This window comes from Anser cygnoides, chromosome 1, assembly GCF_040182565.1.
Source record: "Anser cygnoides isolate HZ-2024a breed goose chromosome 1, Taihu_goose_T2T_genome, whole genome shotgun sequence".
Lineage (NCBI taxonomy): Eukaryota > Metazoa > Chordata > Aves > Anseriformes > Anatidae > Anser > Anser cygnoides.
The window spans coordinates 193,302,446-193,320,000 of NC_089873.1; the positions used below are offsets into that span (position 1 = coordinate 193,302,446).

The window sequence follows — 17,555 nt, forward strand, 5'->3', positions numbered from 1 at the left end:
TGAGTAACGTGGCGGGGGGGGGGGGGGGGGGGGGGGGGGGGGGGGTATAATGGAAGGGTGTTATGAAGGTTAACAAATGTTTGCATGGCTAATAGCTTTTGATGTGAAGTATTAAGAAACACTTGTTCACTAACAAATTATTATCAAACAGTTGCTCACGCTGAAACATAAACACAGCTTTTAAGAGACATCTAATGGGAGAGCTGGACCAGGAAGCAAATTGGCTCAGCCAAAGTGTTTGTCACAGAAGTGAATGGAGATTAAAAAAGGAAAACGGTTTCTAAGTGGAATAGCATGAAGGTGCCTGCGACCATAGGAAGCTTTCTGCACTTGTTGCATATGAAGAGAAGGAGGTCGCCAAAATACATAATCTATTGATCCGTTGAGGTTTTGCAGTTCCCTAATACTTTCCTTTCAGTCATCCAATTCCTGGAGCTTTATGTAAGCTAAAGCATCTGTTTTTCTGGATTGGCAGAACCAGTTGTGTTCCATTTACCTGCTCTTAGCCCAGCATTCCCAGGAATTCCCAGAACATGCTCTGGTTACTTGGAAAACCTCAAACTGATTCCGTAATTTCTGCCCGCAGGACAGAGTGTTACAACAAAAAGTGAGATTTTTTTTTTTTTTTTTTCCTTCTCAATACCACACAAATAAATGCATGTACACTCCTTAACTTAGCAGTTGAGTATTTACTAAGTGTTGAGGGCTGTACGGTTTGGGGTCTTTTTGTTGTTGCTGTGGGGCTTTACTGTATTTTACAGTGAATTTATATGTTGGGGAGTCTGAAGGTCCGATTTCACCCTGTGTGAAGAGTGAGTGTGGAGAGAAAACACTACGTAATAGTGAAACCTTAAGGAACTGGGACTGCTGAAGCATCATCTAACGCAGTGTTTCTCTGGCTGTGCTTCCCTTCTGAGGCCCTCTGTCTTTGATTAACATTTCCCTTTTCTCAGAGGGTGAGAAGTCCTTCCACGTTAGGAGGACGGAAAAGTGGCTGTAATAGCTGCAAGTATTTACGTTCTCTGGGGAACAGGTAACTACCTTTAATTGCCGGCAGCAGCTAGGCAATTAGCTGTTCTCTGAGTAGCGTCAACACTTTGTGACCTCCTTTGAACCTTTCTTTGAGCATCCCTTTGAGCTAGAAGCATCCCGGTTTGAGGAGACACAGAGCTAAAGACAAGTAGAATTGTGAAAAAAACATCTCCAAAGAAAAACCAGTTATAAACGTCAATCTGACATTGTGATGGGAATCTTCCTTTTATTGGTTTCTGAAGCTCTTAAAGTTGTTTTAAGCTTTGTAAGAAGCTAGACAGATTGCACTATGAAAATACTATTATGCTGTACTGAGTCGTAAGGGGCACAGTCAGTAATTACCCACCAAGACAAGTTGTCGTCATATGATTTTAATTCTCTATTAGCTTGTTAATTCTGTTCGGCTTGTAGTCTTTCCATTCTTCATCCAATGACAGCCCGAAGGAGTGAGTGTGTCATTGTGTACAGTAGGGGCTTCCTCCATGTGAACTAAGCCCAATTTGGAGATTCTCGATGTAGCAAATACCTTGGCACATACGGTATTTATTCTGTTTCGCAATGACATTGCAGTCACGATCATTTGACTGTTAAAAGACACTCTGCTGTTCATTCTGAGATTTATCAGCTTTGGTGATTGCAGCTCTCTAAGCAGTTGTGATCATGCGGGGTATGCCCAGCTATTCCTGATTATCATTCCCTCAACTAAGTCAGCCTTCGGACCCTCGCTCTGGAAACATGGGTTTTTGTGTACCGAGGGTTTGCAGTTAGGTCTTGCCCCCAACCTCCTGTAGGCTGCAGAGACGGAAGACTGTTTTTGCAGGTGATTGTCTGCTACTGGTAGCCCAGGGAAAAACGAGCAGCACTAATGGTATAAATAATTTGGATTTAACAAGTTTGAGTTGTCTGGACTCACTTTAGTGACCTCTGTACCATCTAAATGTTAAGTACGTAGACTGTTTACTCATCTGCAGGTACGTGAATGAAGCCTACCCTTTGTACTTGATTTTTTAATGGAGAAATTCCTCTCCTAACATGAAAAACGTTTTGGCCTTTCAACTTCACAGAACACAATTTTATCACAAGAAACAGCAAGCAGTTAATGGTGAATGAAATCTAATACAGAACTCTTGGGAACCAAGCTTTGTTTTTTCTAATGGATATTTTCTCTGCAATTAGACATAGTCCACACCAGAAAAGTCCACTGCCCTTTTATAATATTCTAGCATGCTTTTTCTCAACAGTTTTGTACGCTTAGCAATTTGGCAAGTTTAAAAACAGCACTCGTAGGATGTTGTTTCATGAATGACTCCAGCACAGCGAAGGTTCCCGTTCTGTAGTGTATAAACAGCCAAAGGTGTAACAGCCAAGAACGCTGCTTTGAGTTGAGATATGCAGTATAGAGGAAGGCTCTCCCTGCCTGAAAAAACATCCTTTTAACTGCTGACTTGACACACATGTGGTAGCTGTATGATCTTTATATAAAAGTATTTAAAAGTAGAATATAAGAGACTCCTTCAAAATATCTACAACCAGTAGTCTGCTATAGTAATAGACAGCATGTCGTACATTTGCATCACCTAAAATTTACTGTGAATAAGCAAGAATAAAATGTTCTGCTCTAAGGAAAAAAAAAAAAAAGAAGCTACACTGGAATTTGCAACAAATACTTACATAAGCTAAAGAAGTTCTTGGTATGAATTGCCGTCGCTAATGATCTGAGCGACCGGACAAAAATTTCCATCTTATAACTGAAATAACTGTGAGTAGAGAATCAGGGTAAGCCGGTGTGTTCTCTGCTGTCGTGCAGTTTCCTGAGGTGGTGAAACGATGTGAATCCTGTACAGATGATTCTTCATACACTCTTCATTCTGATGATGGCTTGTTCTGGTTTACGAGCAACTTCATTTCTTGCTTATCTATGCTGGAATTTACGCTTTCGGCCTCTTTCTCTTGCTCAGGGACACAAGTGCAGCCCACTGGGATAGTGACGTAGTCTTCCGTGTACACGTAGCGGCCCCCGGCACACGACGAGGTGCGGCGGAGGATGACGGTGGGCATGTACACGGGGGTGCTGCGGAAGTGAAAATTCTCCTCGCCAAAGATCCCCATGAGGCAGCCCTTGCACAGACAGTATGCTTCAGGAATGTACTTAGGGTATCTCGTGGGATCGTATGAAATTCTACAGGAAAGCAAATAATAAAGATTCATTAGTATCTCTCTATGTATTCATCTGGAAAGCATTATTATAAAGTTATTTGACTGTAAACATTTATATAGCGTTTTTGTTGTTGGCTTTTTTTTCTTCTTTTTTTGGCCAGCAAAAACAGCTGTAGTTGTTGCTGTCTGGCTTCTTATTTGTAAAACGGAAAGAAAAAGCATGAACAGCTAACTTACAGAGCTGCTCGGGTCCTACAGGGCACGCTGAAGTATGAAGTGCCTGGCTTTCTGAAATGTGGGATTTGGGGGTTTAAAAGGAGCAAGTCTTGCATTTGACTGAGTGGGTAACTGGAACATTAAAAAAGAACCTTGGACATTTCCAAACTTTTGATCCGCCTTGAATTCTTAAAAATTACTACAACTACTTGTTAGCATTGTTACCATAGAAGCTATGACGTGATGATTTAAAATTTTATAATTTAAATAGAGTTAAGGTATGCTTGGAGTGTTCAGGGTTGTAAATGTTCCTTTTCCTTCAAAGCAGAACTCAGCATTTCTTTCTCTAATTCACCTCTCTTGTCTCTACTTCTCCCTCTAACAGAATAATAACACATGCACGCCTACGCTGAGATAAACTGCAATATTAATGTTTTTGCTGCCCTCTCCTGCCACATTTTGAAGTAAGGCATTGCCCCAAAGGTTCCAGAGTGTGCATCCTCTATTTTTTGTTGTCCTACATTTTGTTGTTTTACCCGTTCACTTTGCTTACTAAAGCACCGTTTCTGGAAAGTTCCCATTAGCAGTCGCTGGAAAGCTTGGAGCCTAAGTACGGCTTGCACCAACAGAGTCCAAGATACAACATTCCTCACTGGTCACAGTTGGAGGCAGAAATAAAGGCATTATATTAGGGTTTCAAGTAATAGTGATCCTGACTGTCTTAAAACTGGTGTTCTCAGCAGACAGTAAAAGCTGATAAAGTCAGCTTGGTTTTTTTGAAATTAAAAAGGAGTACACAGCATAAAAAATGAAGTGTGTAGTTACAAAGAATATCATGGTGATGATGTATTTGTTGCTTAGTTCTTCACCCACTTTTCTTGCTTATACTGGAAATAATCGCAGGGCATGGCTGTAACTTGTTAATTACAACTGGGTACCATGAGTCCAGCAAAAATGTTTGCATTGCCAGAAAAAGAGGATGTTTTTTATACGTGTAACATAATGCCTGCAGTCCTCCTTGTGCCTGCAACCTCTCCCCAGATCCCCTTCTTCCCTGGCGCTTCAGCACTGGCCCTGCTTCAGAGCTGGTTGAACCACGCGCTGCATGTCAGCGCGGGCCGCCCCTGTGCTCCTTCCCCAGAGCCCTGGGGAGGATGCTGACCCCGCGTTTCTTACCAGCAGCACTCACTCATCTCTCACCTAACAGAAAACCCTTTTCTTCCCCGTGCCCCTGCTCCTCCTTCACACAGCACGCTGTTCACCCACGCGCAGCACGCTGCCAGGCCTCTCCTGCAGGCTGCGGGAGTGGGAGGACGCTCTGGGAGGTCATCTGGGCCAAACGCCTCCACCGAGGCTAGTTTGGATGCGTTTGCTGATGTTTGTCCAGCCTGTTCTTAAAAACCTCCACAGGAGATTCCCCGGTCTGCCCAGAGGCTCTGCTGCATAGTTTGACTGCCTCTTTATTTGGTAAGTTTTCCAGCAGTGAAGCAGAGTGGGGTTTTTCTTGCAAACATAATCAATCATTTCCTGTGCTTGGCCTGGAAATTACAGCAGGGGAGGCTAAAAAAATGAGTAACAGTCAAAGGTTTGATATTAGGGGACGTACACAGCTGTAATGCTTATTGTGATGTGAAGCGCTGCAAAGCCAGTACAGCTTCTTGCACCGGGTTTTAAACCACCCTCTATACAGGATCAGGGTAGGACCACCAAGCAGGAGATGAAGTGGAACAGCTACATGAGAAAAGTGAACAAATGAAGTAACTATCAATCAGTATCATTATTTATGGGGTGATACAAACTGAATATACAATGCCCCCCTTCCCGCAGCAGTTTTAAAATAACCATTTGAAAAACTCAGTGGATTTAAAGTGATTCCCTAAATTATGTTTCCCGGAATGCCACAGTCTGCGCATCAGGGCTTGCATCACTGCCCATCCCAAACATGTCAGCCTTTAATCTTTCAAGTGGCCTCTGAGAGGAGAAGGGACTTCTGCTGCAGGAGGGGCAGCGTAAGCCTGCCTCCAGCTGTAACGACACAGGCACTTAATTCAACAAAATCTGCAGCTGCCAAAAAAGCAGCCGGGCTCTCCCTCGCACCTCTGCCCTGTGCTGGTGCTCATGTCCTTCTGGTCACAGGACTGATGGGGGAATATCTCCAACTGGAAAGCAGCCTGGCTGAAAGCTGGATTCGGGTCTTCAGCTGTCTTGCCGCATGTGAGCAGAGTCCTACACAAACGAGGCAGCGCGGACACGCAGCTGTAGATGGGGGTGGAGGGGGACTGCTCTTTTCAGGAGGAGTAACGCCAGTGTATCACATTAAAACAAATCTGGAACCACAGCTTTAGACAAACACAAACCCGATTATCCCTTCATCAAAGAAAATACTTTTTTACTGTTATTTTTGTGGTATATATTTTACCGTATATTCTGGATTCTTTGCCTGTTTAAGGAACTTGATTTCGTTGCAGAGAAATGCGACCAGTTCTCCCACAGCCAGACATCTGTGACACTGCAGATGCGTTTTGCAAAGCTTCTCTGTCCCATTTGCACTTGCTTACTTTCCCCAGGAAATACCTTCATGTTACAGGATCTCACACCAATGTGAAATAAAATGTCTGCTAGCCAGCAGAAAGTGGAATACGGTCATTTCTCCTGCGATACATTCCCATTTCAAACCCAAATGTGAATAATTTCAGTGGCAGGCTGTTAAACTCACCGTGTGTCAAGCCAGTATTTCCTATACTGTGTTATCTCTAGCACCTGGTTTATGATGTTACTGGAAAGCACAGAAAAGCTTGATGCAAACAGCACTTCCACTAATAACAAGAGGACCGTGTCAGTGGAATCAGGGTCTACAACAAACTTCCCCATTCTGAATTCTCGTGTGGCAAAAGTCTGGCATCAGTGAGGTTTTCTGGAAGGATGGTGTGGTGTGATTTCCTACTTTATTTGGAAAATCTCTTATATTCTCAAGTGTGGTATAGAAACCACTACTCCATGAGATGAGGACTGAAAGGAATCACAGAGGCTCCAAACCCCAAAATGAAGGCAAAACATAGAGGTGGTTTTGCATCCAGACCAGAACTTCAGTAATAATGAACCAGAAGTTGGGGAGCAATGCCTCCTGAAACTGAATGCTGCACTAAATGTACACTGCGCTTTGGAACCATACCCAAGGTTCTGCATCTTCAGCTCAAACCTGTTAAGAAAGGCAGCGAATGTAACTGAAGCCTCATTTTACTGTTTCTAGGCAGCCCAGACCGATGGGGTCTGAACTGCCAGCAAACCCCAGTAACCTAGCCATGTGAGGGCACTCGTGTGACCTGCCGTCATGCATTGCGTGTAATCACTTTGTGCATACAACGACAGGCTCTCCTGCTGAAGCTTGATGCAACTCCATTACTCCAAGCTCTACCAGTCACATTTTTAAGTCTTCTGCAACAGGACAAACATGTTTGGTTAAACTTGGGTTAAAGAACTGGATAAAAAGCATGCCCCAAGTTCTCCCTGACTCCTTCCTGCGCGTAGTGGAAGATGCACCTAACAGGTGGACACAGCAGTCAGCTGAGAGGAGCTGTTGATGTTGCTGTTAATGCAGCAAGCTGACTGCCTAACCTGTGCTCCTCAGCTGCAAGTGACAGGGCAGCGAGCTGTGCGGGGCTGCTGTGTTTCCATCTGCTGGAACAAGAAGCGGGTTTGTACTGAACTGGAACTGCTAATGAAGTGTTACTTGTTCTAGGTTGCTTTTCCTTATGACCCTGTAAGTGTTTTGAGAGCTCCCAGTGAAAAACAAACTTCCTGCCGTTTATGCACTAAGCCTGGAAATCACGAGAGACGCTTCTGTCACAAGCAAAGCTCTTGCAAAGACTTCATCTGTCTTGTCCTGTACTGCTACTTTCATATGTAGCATTTTTAATAATATTAGCACTTCGTAGTCCAAATCCAGAGAGTCAGATGCTGGATTCGGCAGGTACAGCTACCTCTTCAGAAAATCACAGCTGTTGTGAGGCTATTCAGTTACATGAGCACTGTACTTAGCTACCTGCGTATCAAACAAACTAAGCACAACGTAAACTCAACAAAAGAATGCCTGCTACAGAGAAATACTTGCTACGAGAAAAAAATAGTTGTTAGCTCCTAATCCTGTAAATATTTCAGAGCGCAAAGTAAAGGGACGATGATGTGCATGTTAGACCTCTGATAACATCCAGCTGTTGTACGAGCATGCGCTCAAACCACAAGGACAGCAGTTCTGCGTCCCCTTCTGTTCTTGCCCTCACCTGCATCTCTGGGTCTTGCATGGTGAGCCACACGATAGCGTTAAATCTTGGAAAACGTCCTGGGTAAGGTTCTTGAAAATCATTGGAGTCTTATTTAAAGGAAACGCCACCTCTTGTATGACATTTTTTCAAAAGCACAGCAGACAAGCTTGCCTTTAGTGGTAAAGACAAACTTGCCTGTATTGCTTTTGTTGAGATTTTATGTAAATAAGCACTAAGCCAAGGATGTGTATAAACTGAAATTGTTTTTTAAAAGCAGAAAAAACAAGCTAGGCAACATTTGAGAAAGGGACTAGCTAGGGTTTCATGATCAGGTTAACACTGACAATAACAATTAAATCTCTGTTTTACTCAGTGTTGCTCCCTAGGAACTCAGTACGGGAAAGGAGTTTAAGAAGGAATCCTTAAAGGATGTTGAGAAGCTTTGCTGATTGTTTCATCGTACTGCCTATCAGTAAACAACCCCCCATGGAAATCATCACCTCTCTACAGAAGTTCTTTATTACTTTTCTAGTAGAGACAAAATGTTGGATGCAAAACAAAAGAAGGCAGGCTCAGCTTTTGAGAAACTAAAGCTCTAACCTCATCTTTCAACCCAGTAAGTGAACCTTTAGTAAACACAGGAGTAGGCTCCCAGAGACAGACACAGAAGCCATGAGACTTGGAAATTCAGAATCAGGAATGAATACTTGAATATACATAAAGGGTTTTGCCAAATTCATGCAGAAGTGTGTTTGCAGAAGCCTCTGAATGTATTCCTGTAACTTCCTGTAATTTCTAGCCATGAAAGGTATTAGAGCCCTAAAAGAACAGATAATAAAACTGAAGCCGATGAAAATAAACAGCTGATTAATGGAACAGCACCTGAGGCTGATTAATGGAACAGCAGTCAAAGAAATCACAGATCAGCACTGTCTGCAAACTTGCCATTGACTTCAGTGGGACCAGACGGTTCAACCTTTACACCTAGCTTTATGATCGGAGCCTACAGACATGTAGGCACGTGCTTAAAATTAACCCCTTTTTAATGGCTCGTGTCCGTGAGTAAAGTTGCTTGCACGTGCATCTCTGGAGCTGAGCTTGCCTTGGTAAGAATCCACCATGCTTGTGGCTTCTGTAGATTTTAACAAGCGACACCCATCCTGTGCTGTCGGCAGGACGGTGAGACAAGCCCCTGCACGAACTCCTGTGAAGCTCCTGTGAAACACAGGAATGGCCAAGGACCACGGCACTTCTTTGCAGAAGCAGGCTTTCTGGGTTTCACTGAGTATCCACGCAATGCTACCAAGAAGGACAAGCAGTGCCTGGAGAGATGTCAGAAACTGGCACACCGTCAGCCTGATGATTTCACAGCATGCTGCTTTCAGGGCAGAGCTTCTGCTGCTGACTCTACTTTTTTTTAAAAATGGGTAATTCCTGGACCAGCTTCCTGCAGTGCTGAGCACATCCAGCATCCTCCAGATTTCACTCAGCTCAACTGACTTCAGTTCAGGGAACTCTGATGTCTCTTTATAGCTCTGCAGGGTAAAGAGCGATACAGGTGGCTAAACTTCATGCTCCGAGCTATACATTGATCTCCTGTGACCGTCAGGATGGAATTTCAGTATCAGGCAGATGAATTAATATTTTCCCCTAGCTTTTGCCTGAAATACCAACTGTTAGTTACCTGCCAGCAGCAGGATGTTGGATCAGATGGATGCTTGGTGCAATCCATGTGCAACTCCTTTATCTCTGGGTTGTAGCAAGCCAGAAGTGAAGTAAGTCTTGTAATTTGTATAACAAAATTAAAGATATTAAATACAAAATAAGTAATGAGAACAGAACAAAGACAAGGAAAGAAACCACATAAGGATCACCTGTACTTTTACCCAGTCAAGCCTAATTCTTCCACACTGAACAGAATGACAAACTTGGATACAGGCAGCCAAGTAGGGTGGATGTTATGCACGGATCTCTAAGTAATTTATTTGATTCTTTCTCACAAATGCTGGTTTGAAAAAATTTCAGTTGACTTGAACTGTCATGCGAGCAGAAGAATTACAAGAAGCAGTGTTAAACAGCTGGGAACAGGTGCCTAGGGAGATCTGCAGGGGAAGGTAAGTAGAGCCAGACTTAATATCTTTGTTATTAATGATCTGGAATGGGGAGTATAAACAGTATGTTAATGAAATCTGCAGATGGTCACAACGGGAACTGCTGCAACACCAGTGAAGACAGAGAAATAGCACAATATATCTCAGACATGAAAATGCAGGTCTAAAAGAAAAAAGACCCTGTCTGCATTAAGGAGAAATCAACTGCTCTGTAACTCTTTAGTGGCAGAAAAGAGGCTGGAGAGCTTCTGAAGTCTGCAAGACGCTGGGGCTGGGCAGGAATCTCAATGCAAGATTCAAACAGTGCCAGTCGTGCTTTGGGGGTACCCCATCCTGCCATAAAAGAGGGGACTGCCTGCTCTTCACAGGTGGGACTTGGTGAGCTCACTTCTGGGCCTTCACTGCGTGAATGACCCCAGTGATTCAAAGACACAGCAGCAGGCAACAGCCATGACCCTTGGTAAGATAAGGGAAGGGGAGCAATTTATGAGGAAAACCTGAAAGAATTAGATGTAAGCAGGATCATAAAAATAGTTCGGTAACACAGGAGAGAGCTGTACGCGGATTTTCAGAATAACACCCTTGCCATGGAAAAGAAATTGTTGGGATCATTTAAATGGAGTTGGTTAACCACTGACAAGACATAACGTGCCACGATCTGCTTTAATGGAGAGCAGCACACCCTTTTTGAAGAGACACAGCAGCTCCAATGGGATTTGGGAGACTGCTTAGAGGGTAACGGGGTGAATGCCTGCCACCTGAATGCTGCACAGCAGACCTGATCTTCCTAATGTTTTTTCTATCTGGCTTCACAATCTATGAAACAGCAGGTTGTAATAATAAAAGCACATTACTGTTCATAATGAGCAATTTTGTACTTTACACTTTCATCACACATTTTGTAATGTCTTTTGCTGTCTCATACTGGTAATGGTGAAGTAAAAATGGGATCAAGAGACAAAGCAGTGAGCTCTGCTAACTAGACAGTGTTCTCTCTTATGAACTAAGCCTATACAGAGCTCCAACTGAAAATAAATACCTGCCCAAAGAGATGTGAGTATGGAAATCACCACTTTCAGACAAGGAGAAAAATTTTCTGATAGCACGAGTGAAAACCAATGTAAAAATACCTGAGCCTACTGGTAGGTGTTCATCATACTTGTTTTTTGCATGTTTAGATTGGTTAAAAAATTCTCAGTCTGCTTTGAAAAAATGTATTACTAAAAATACTATTTCTAAAAATACTTTGTTTATGAAAGGCTTATTGATCAAATAAACCATTTTTCTCTCAGTAGGATTACTTCTTAAACTAAAAGTGGGCAAAAACCATGCCACAAAATAAATGTTTATGGGAGATTGCTAACAAGGAGATGTATTTAAGTTTGCTGGATATACAGTAACTGTGTCAGAGTATTTATGAAAGATAACACACAGAAAGTAGCAAGAAAGTTCCTTTAAAGTTTGTACGTGTTTTAGCTTCCCATTGCCTGCAGTGTCTTCACAGAAAGCTGGAAATTGTGCCCCCAAATCTGTCACTCTTTTTCAGCCAAAACTACCAGAAGACTTATCAGTGAGAATGGGACCAAAGTTTCCAAGCTTTTTCAGAGTATCCCACAGAAGCGCAGACCCTTGTTTTGGGGTATTAAGCAGCCTAACAGCAGATTTAGTTTGCTTATTTTTTTTTTACACCCCCCTAAAAACAGCCTGTCAGCCACCTCGGGGGATGTGTGTTTGTGAAGTGCTGGTTGAAAACAGATGTAGAGAACTGCAGCACTCATGCCTCTCCTACGCTCTTACAGCAAACTGGACAGAAAGCCGCTGGGAATATCAGTCTTGGGATACGTGAAGATACAGCTCCGTTGGTCTGCGCCCAGAGCACGTGCTGCTCTCAGGTGCATTTAGAAACCAGCGGTGGCTCGGGTCACGGCTCGGGGAGCGCACCTGAGCCCCATGGGGCTGCCATGAGGTGATGGGCAGAGTGCTTGGCCGCGGACTGCTGCCGATGGTCCTATGTGTCCAGCCAGGTTCATCTTGGCGTCCAGTCAGGTTCTCTGCTGAGTCCAGTCAGGTTCCCCCCTGTGCTCAGTCACGTTCACCTCTGTGTCCAGTCATGTTCCTCCCTATGTCCAGTCAGGTTTACCTCTAAGTCCAGTCAGGTTCCCCGCCATGTCCAGTCAGGTTCCTCCCTGTATCCAGTCAGGTTTCCCTTTGTGTCTAGTCACGTTCCCCTCTGCATCCAGTCAGATTCCCCTCTGTGTCCAGTCAGGTTCCCTTCTGTGTCCAGTCATGTTCTCCCCTGCATCCAGTCATGTTCCTCCCTATGTCCAGTGAGGTTCACCTTTAAGTCCAGTCAGGCTCCTCTCCATGTCCAGTCAGGTTCCCTGCTGCGTCCAGTCAGGTTTCCCCCTCGTGTCCAGTCATGTTCCCCTCTGTGTACAGTTGGGTTCCCTCCCATGTCCCCTCTGCCATGTTCCCCTCTGCATCCAGTCAGCCTCCCCTCTGCATGCCGTCCGGCTGGGGCTCTCACACGACGCTGCCCGGACCCCCTTAGGGAGTGCTCCCAGTGCGTGCAGCCGCACCTCGCCCCCCTCCCGCCTCGCCCCCATCCCTCCCCGTCCCCCCTTTCCCCCCGGTCTCTCCTCACCCACCGCCTCCCGCCCGTCCCCGCCGCCCCTCCGAGCAGCGGCATAGACCCCGGAGCCCCCGTCGCCGCCCGTGTCGCCCCCCTCCGAGCCACCCCGACCCCTCTCGCCCCTCCGCCGCTCACCTGTACGCCCAGGGCGAGGCGCTGCGCAGGTTGACGGGCAGCCGGAGCCTCTTGTCGCCGGCCGGCCGTGCCCCCGCCGGGCAGCTGGCGTTGTGCTGGCGGCCGGGCGGCTCGGGCTGCAGGGTGTGGTGGAAGGCGCTGAGCATGCCGGCGGCCAGCCGCCCGTACAGCTGCTCCAGCAGCTCCTCGGGCCGCTCGCCGCAGCTCCGGGGCCGAGCCGGCCGTTTGGGAGCTTTGGCGGCGTCCGAGGGGAGCGGGAGCAGCGCGGCGCACAGCAGCGCCGCCAGCACCTGCAACGACGCCGCCGTCAGCGGGGACGCAGCCGGGCGACCCCCGGACCCCGGCCCCGCCGCCCTGCCCGGCTCCCCCCATGCCCCTGCCCCGGCCCTCGGCTCCCTCCCCGTGGCTCCCCGCCGCCCTTACCCTGCCTCGCTGCATGGCGGCGGCCCGAGGAAGCCGAGGGGAGCCTGCCGCTGGCTCTCCCGCCGGAGGAGCTGTTGGAAAAGTGCCCCGCTCCGCGCTGCATCTCCCCGCGTGCCAGCAGCGTCTCAGGCGCTCCGCGCCGGGAGCTGCCCAGAGACCGGGACCGGGGAGGGGGAACAAGGGGGGGAACCCGCGGCCGGGGTGGATTGGGCACACCGAGCTGCAGAAGTGTCTGGTGCCACCCCTGCCCAAGCAGGGACACCCAGAGCAGGCTGCCCAGGACCACGTCCAGGCGGCTTTTGGAGATCCCCAAGGAGGAGACCCCACAGCCTCTCTGGGGGTCACTGAGCAGAGCCTGGCTCCGGCCTCTCTGCACCCTCCCTTCAGGGATTGAGGGACACGGATGAGATCCCCCTGAGCCTCCTCTTCTCCAGGCTGAGCAGCCCCAGCTCTCCCAGCCTCTCCTCACAGCAGAGATGCTCCAGTGCCTTCATCATCCTGGTGGCCCTGCCTTGGGCTCTCTCCAGTATGCCCAGGTCCCTCTGGTACTGGGGAGCCCAGAACTGGACCCAGCACTCCAGGTGTGGCCCCATCAGTGCTGCCTAGAGGGGAAGGATCACCACCTGTGACCTGCTGGCAATACTTTTCCTAATGCAGCCCAGGATACTGCAAGCTTCCTTTACAGCAAGAGCACATTGCTGCCTCATGTTCAGCTTGGTGCCCACCAGGACCACCTGGGCCTTTTTGCACAGCTGCTTTGCAGCTGAGTGGCCCCCAGTAAGTCCTGGTGACTGGGGATTTTCCTCTCCAGGTGAAGGACTTTGCATTTTCCTTGTTGAACTCTATGAGGTGCTGACAGCCCATTTCTCCAGCCTGTTGAGGTCCCTCTGGATGGCAGCATGGCCCTCTGCTGTATCAGCTACACCTCCCAGCTTTGTGTCATCTGTAAACTTGATGAGGGCACGTTCTGCCCAGATTCATACATATCATTAATGAAGACAATGAACGGGACTGGACCCATTATTAACCCCTAGGGCACATTGATAGTGATTGTCCTCCAACATGACTTTGTGCCTCTAGCCACTACTCTCTAGGCCTGGGCATTCAGCCAGTTTTCTGTCCACCTCACTGTCTGCTAATCCAGCTTCATCATCTTGTCTATGAGGATATTATGGAAGACTGTTTCAAAAGTATTACTGACAATATCTACTGCTCTCCCCTCCTCTAATGGGACAGCCATTACATTTTAAGTCAAGCATGACTTCCCCTTGGTGAGTCCATGCTTCTTACACCTGGTGGTTTTCTTGTCCTTCATATTCCTGGAAACGCTTTCCAGGATTAGCTGCTCCATCACCTTCCCAGGGACTGCTGTGAAGCTGACTGGCTTGTGGTTCCCTAGGTCCTCTTTCTTGCCCTTCTTGAAGATAGGAGTGTCATTTTCTTTCCTCCAGTGCTTGGATGCTTCTCCCAGTTGTCATGATCATTTGAAAATTATTGAGAGAGTCCTTGCCATAACATCAGCCAGCTCCCTTAGCACTCATAGGTGCATCCCATCAGGGCCCAATTGATGTACGTATTTGCAATTTGATGAAGTATTGCCTGACTTATCAAGTACCCTCTTCCACCAAGGGGGTATGTCTTCCTTGCTCTAGCCATTTCCACTGGTTTCTGGGACCTGTGATACCTGAAAGCCAGTCTTGCTGGTAAAGACTGAGTTGAAAGTGTCATCCAGTACCTCAGCCTTCTCTGTCGTCTGCGTAACCAGGTCCATTTTCTTACTCATCAATGGGCCCACATTTTCCCTAGTGTTCCTTTTGTCACCTATGAACTCACAGAAGTCCTTCTTGTCGTCTTTTACATCCCTGGCCAGATTCAATTCAATTTGGGCTTTAGCTTTCCTAACTTCATCCCTGGATTCTCAGACAATGACTCTGTCTTCTTCCCAGGTTACCTGTCCTTGCTTCTAACCTCTCTATGCTTCATTTTTGTGTGGAGCTCCTTGTTTATCCACAAAGGCCTCCTGGCATTTTTGCCTGACTTCCTGCTCATTGGGATGGACCTCTCTTGAGTCTGGAGGAGGAGATCCTTGAATGCCAACCAGCTTTCCTGGGCCCCTCTTCCATCCTATGGGCTGTACCAAGCAGATCTTTGAAGAGACCAAAGTCATAAGGGTAGTAAAGCTTGCTTTTTGCCTACCAGAGCCCTTCCCTCTGGATCCTGTGAAACCTCAGCTTGGTACCACAGAAATACAAGACATCAATTTCACAGACCACGCCAGATTTAAAACATAATGATCTGGCATACTTAATGTGATTAAGTGACTTAATTTCATGGGTTTTGAAAAGTGATTAAGTTGAGCCCAAATGTAATTTTTGTGGGTTTGGTACCTTATGAATCATAAGTCGGTAAATACTCATGCACGAGAGGTATCATAACCTTGAACTGTATGGGATTTGAATCAGGTTTCAGCTCTGAGGAAGGACTTCTTTTCTAATGGAATTCAAAACTCTTTCCTTTGCAGTCTTTGTGTCCTGGGGAAACAGGCTGTGGAGAGTGGCTTTCCATTTATCCTCATCCAGCCTAACCCCAAGCCCTACACTACACCTGTCCTAGTGTAACTTCAACACCTCCAAGTGATGTGTTGCAACATGATTAAGACTTATTGTAACACATCTTTTTATAATACTCTTCTTATGTTAAACCAGTATCTTTTCTTAACACTTTCTGAGCTGCTTGAGGATGTCTCACTTGGCTTTACATCAACATTACTGGGAGAAGTCTGGCTCAAAACTTCAGAGCGGAAGGAGTGGAAACAATGCCATAGATGTTAAATTGCCAAAAAATTTAAGGCTCTGAATTTCTAGAAAATATTCCAATTCTGTACACTAGTTGCATCATACTATCCAATTAGCAATCTCACTGATTTAAGTAATAACAAAAAGAATCATAGGAAGGCAACTGATGAGATTCCAGTACACAGGAACTATAACAGTGCAGTACTGTCTCTCATGACAGCGGACCCCAGAGACTTCTGAATTGTAAAAAAATTGGCTTATATACTTTGGTAAAACTTAGATTCTACCACGACTTTTAGGAGTTATTGAAATGTTATTAATGTACTGGTATTGTACCATTGTCATTGACTTATGGAAAAACCTACACGGACTTCCATGGGTAATGGATGTTTTCTAACAGAAGACAGGTAAGACAGTGAAATGCTTTCCTTTGAAGGCCTCAGATGAAATCACCAGACAGAGCACAGAGCATCCCAGTTGTGCCCAACCCCATGGTGAGGTCTGCATAGAGCCTGTTAGGCACAACGTGCCCCAGCCTCCTGCCTCCTCATGCTGAACGAAGGACGTGACTGGTGGCTCACGTCCCATGTGTTTCTGTACTGCTGTGTGACTGTCCATTTGCCACATTTTGAAACCCTCATACCTACATGATCTCAGAGCACCGACTGGCTTCCCACTCCCTTTATATCATTATGTGTGCATAACAAAATATTTACAGATTTCTGTACACATATAATAGAAGGGGTGTAGAATATGCTTAAATATATATTTATATCTATTTATGTGCATATATCACATATAAAGGTATTTAAATATGATAAGGAAACAAGGACCACACAAACCAGAAGAACCGGCCATCAGGTTCATGAATTGGAAACTTTTGTTTTGAGATGCACTTTGAGATTAAACTGGGCCTGTTTAGCCTGGAAAAGAAGACTGAGGGGAGACCTCATTATGTATACAAATATCTGAGGGGAGGGTGTCAAGAGGATGGAGCCGGTCTCTTTTCAGTTGTGCCCAGTAAGAGGATGAGAGGCAACAGACACAAACTGAAGCACAGGAGATTCTGGCTCAATACGAGGGGGCACTTCTTTACTGTGAGGTGACAGAGCACTGGGACAGGTTGCCCAGAGAGGTTGTGGAGTCTCCTTCTCTGGAGATACTCAAACCCCGCCTGGATGCCATCCTGCGCAATGTGCTCTAGGTGATCCTGCTCGGCAGGGGGGTTGGACTAAATGATCTTCAGAGATCATGATCTGCCAACCTCGGCCATTCTGTGATTCTGTGATTTTCACACAGAGAAACAGCAAGGGCATGGAGCTCCCCTCATCAGAGCTGTGGGACACATCCAGCTGCCTGTGAGCCCAGTCTGGTCCTGCAGCTGCAAAAACAGGGTAACACCAACAGACACGGGCAGCAGCCACCCTCAGTAGGCAAGGACAGCCCTTGCTCTGGCAAAGGGCTCTCCCCACCACAGGCCAAGGCTGCCTGTTAGTCCCACATCTCCCTGGTGGCCAAAAGACACAGCTGTGGTCTGGTCATTTCCCTGTCCAAGCCTCCAGCTCTAGGCAACAAAGAAACAACAGCCACTGCCTGTCCTGTCAGGGACAACCCCTGGCTCCCTGCTTGGTCCCAGCCCTCCCCACCTCTGCCCTCCTCCCCACCACAGCCCTTGCTCACCCACTCCTCGCCTCCAGCCTGGGCTGTCTGGCTCAGCTCACAGCCCTTTTTATACCTGTCCCGTGGCGGCTGTGACATGGGCACCGCCAACGTTCTGCTGCTGTGACATGGC

At 46.6% G+C, this 17,555-nt stretch overlaps 1 protein-coding gene across 2 annotated transcripts; it reads right to left on the bottom strand.

Moving 5' to 3' along the window:
* Window positions 1-1,233: 1,233 nt before the first annotated feature.
* Window positions 1,234-17,553, bottom strand: IL17D (interleukin 17D). 2 transcript variants are annotated; one of them, XM_048046997.2, is made up of 3 exons: window positions 17,444-17,553; window positions 12,546-12,835; window positions 1,234-3,211 (listed from the first exon to the last, which is right to left on the bottom strand). In XM_048046997.2, the coding sequence occupies exons 1-3, from the start codon at window positions 17,519-17,521 to the stop codon at window positions 2,896-2,898; spliced, it is 684 nt and encodes a 227-aa protein (XP_047902954.2). In that variant the 5' UTR covers window positions 17,522-17,553; the 3' UTR covers window positions 1,234-2,895. The 2 variants fall into 2 exon arrangements, with proteins under 2 accessions (XP_047902954.2, XP_066845882.1); XM_066989781.1 differs by lacking the exon at window positions 17,444-17,553 and adding an exon at window positions 12,969-13,696.
* Between the last annotated feature and the right edge of the window lie 2 nt (window positions 17,554-17,555).

What these genes read in the sequence shown, in the direction of transcription:
- IL17D (XM_048046997.2), bottom strand. Translation starts at nt 17,521, where the DNA reads ATGTCACAGCCGCCACGGGACAGGTATAAAAAGGGCTGTGAGCTGAGC. An exon ending in AGGCTGGAGGCGAGGAGTGG is followed by an intron (nt 12,836 to 17,443) that starts GTGAGCAAGGGC and finishes GCGTCGTTGCAG; the next exon opens with GTGCTGGCGGCGCTGCTGTG. An exon ending in GCCTCGCCCTGGGCGTACAG is followed by an intron (nt 3,212 to 12,545) that starts GTGAGCGGCGGA and finishes GCTTTCCTGTAG; the next exon opens with AATTTCATACGATCCCACGA.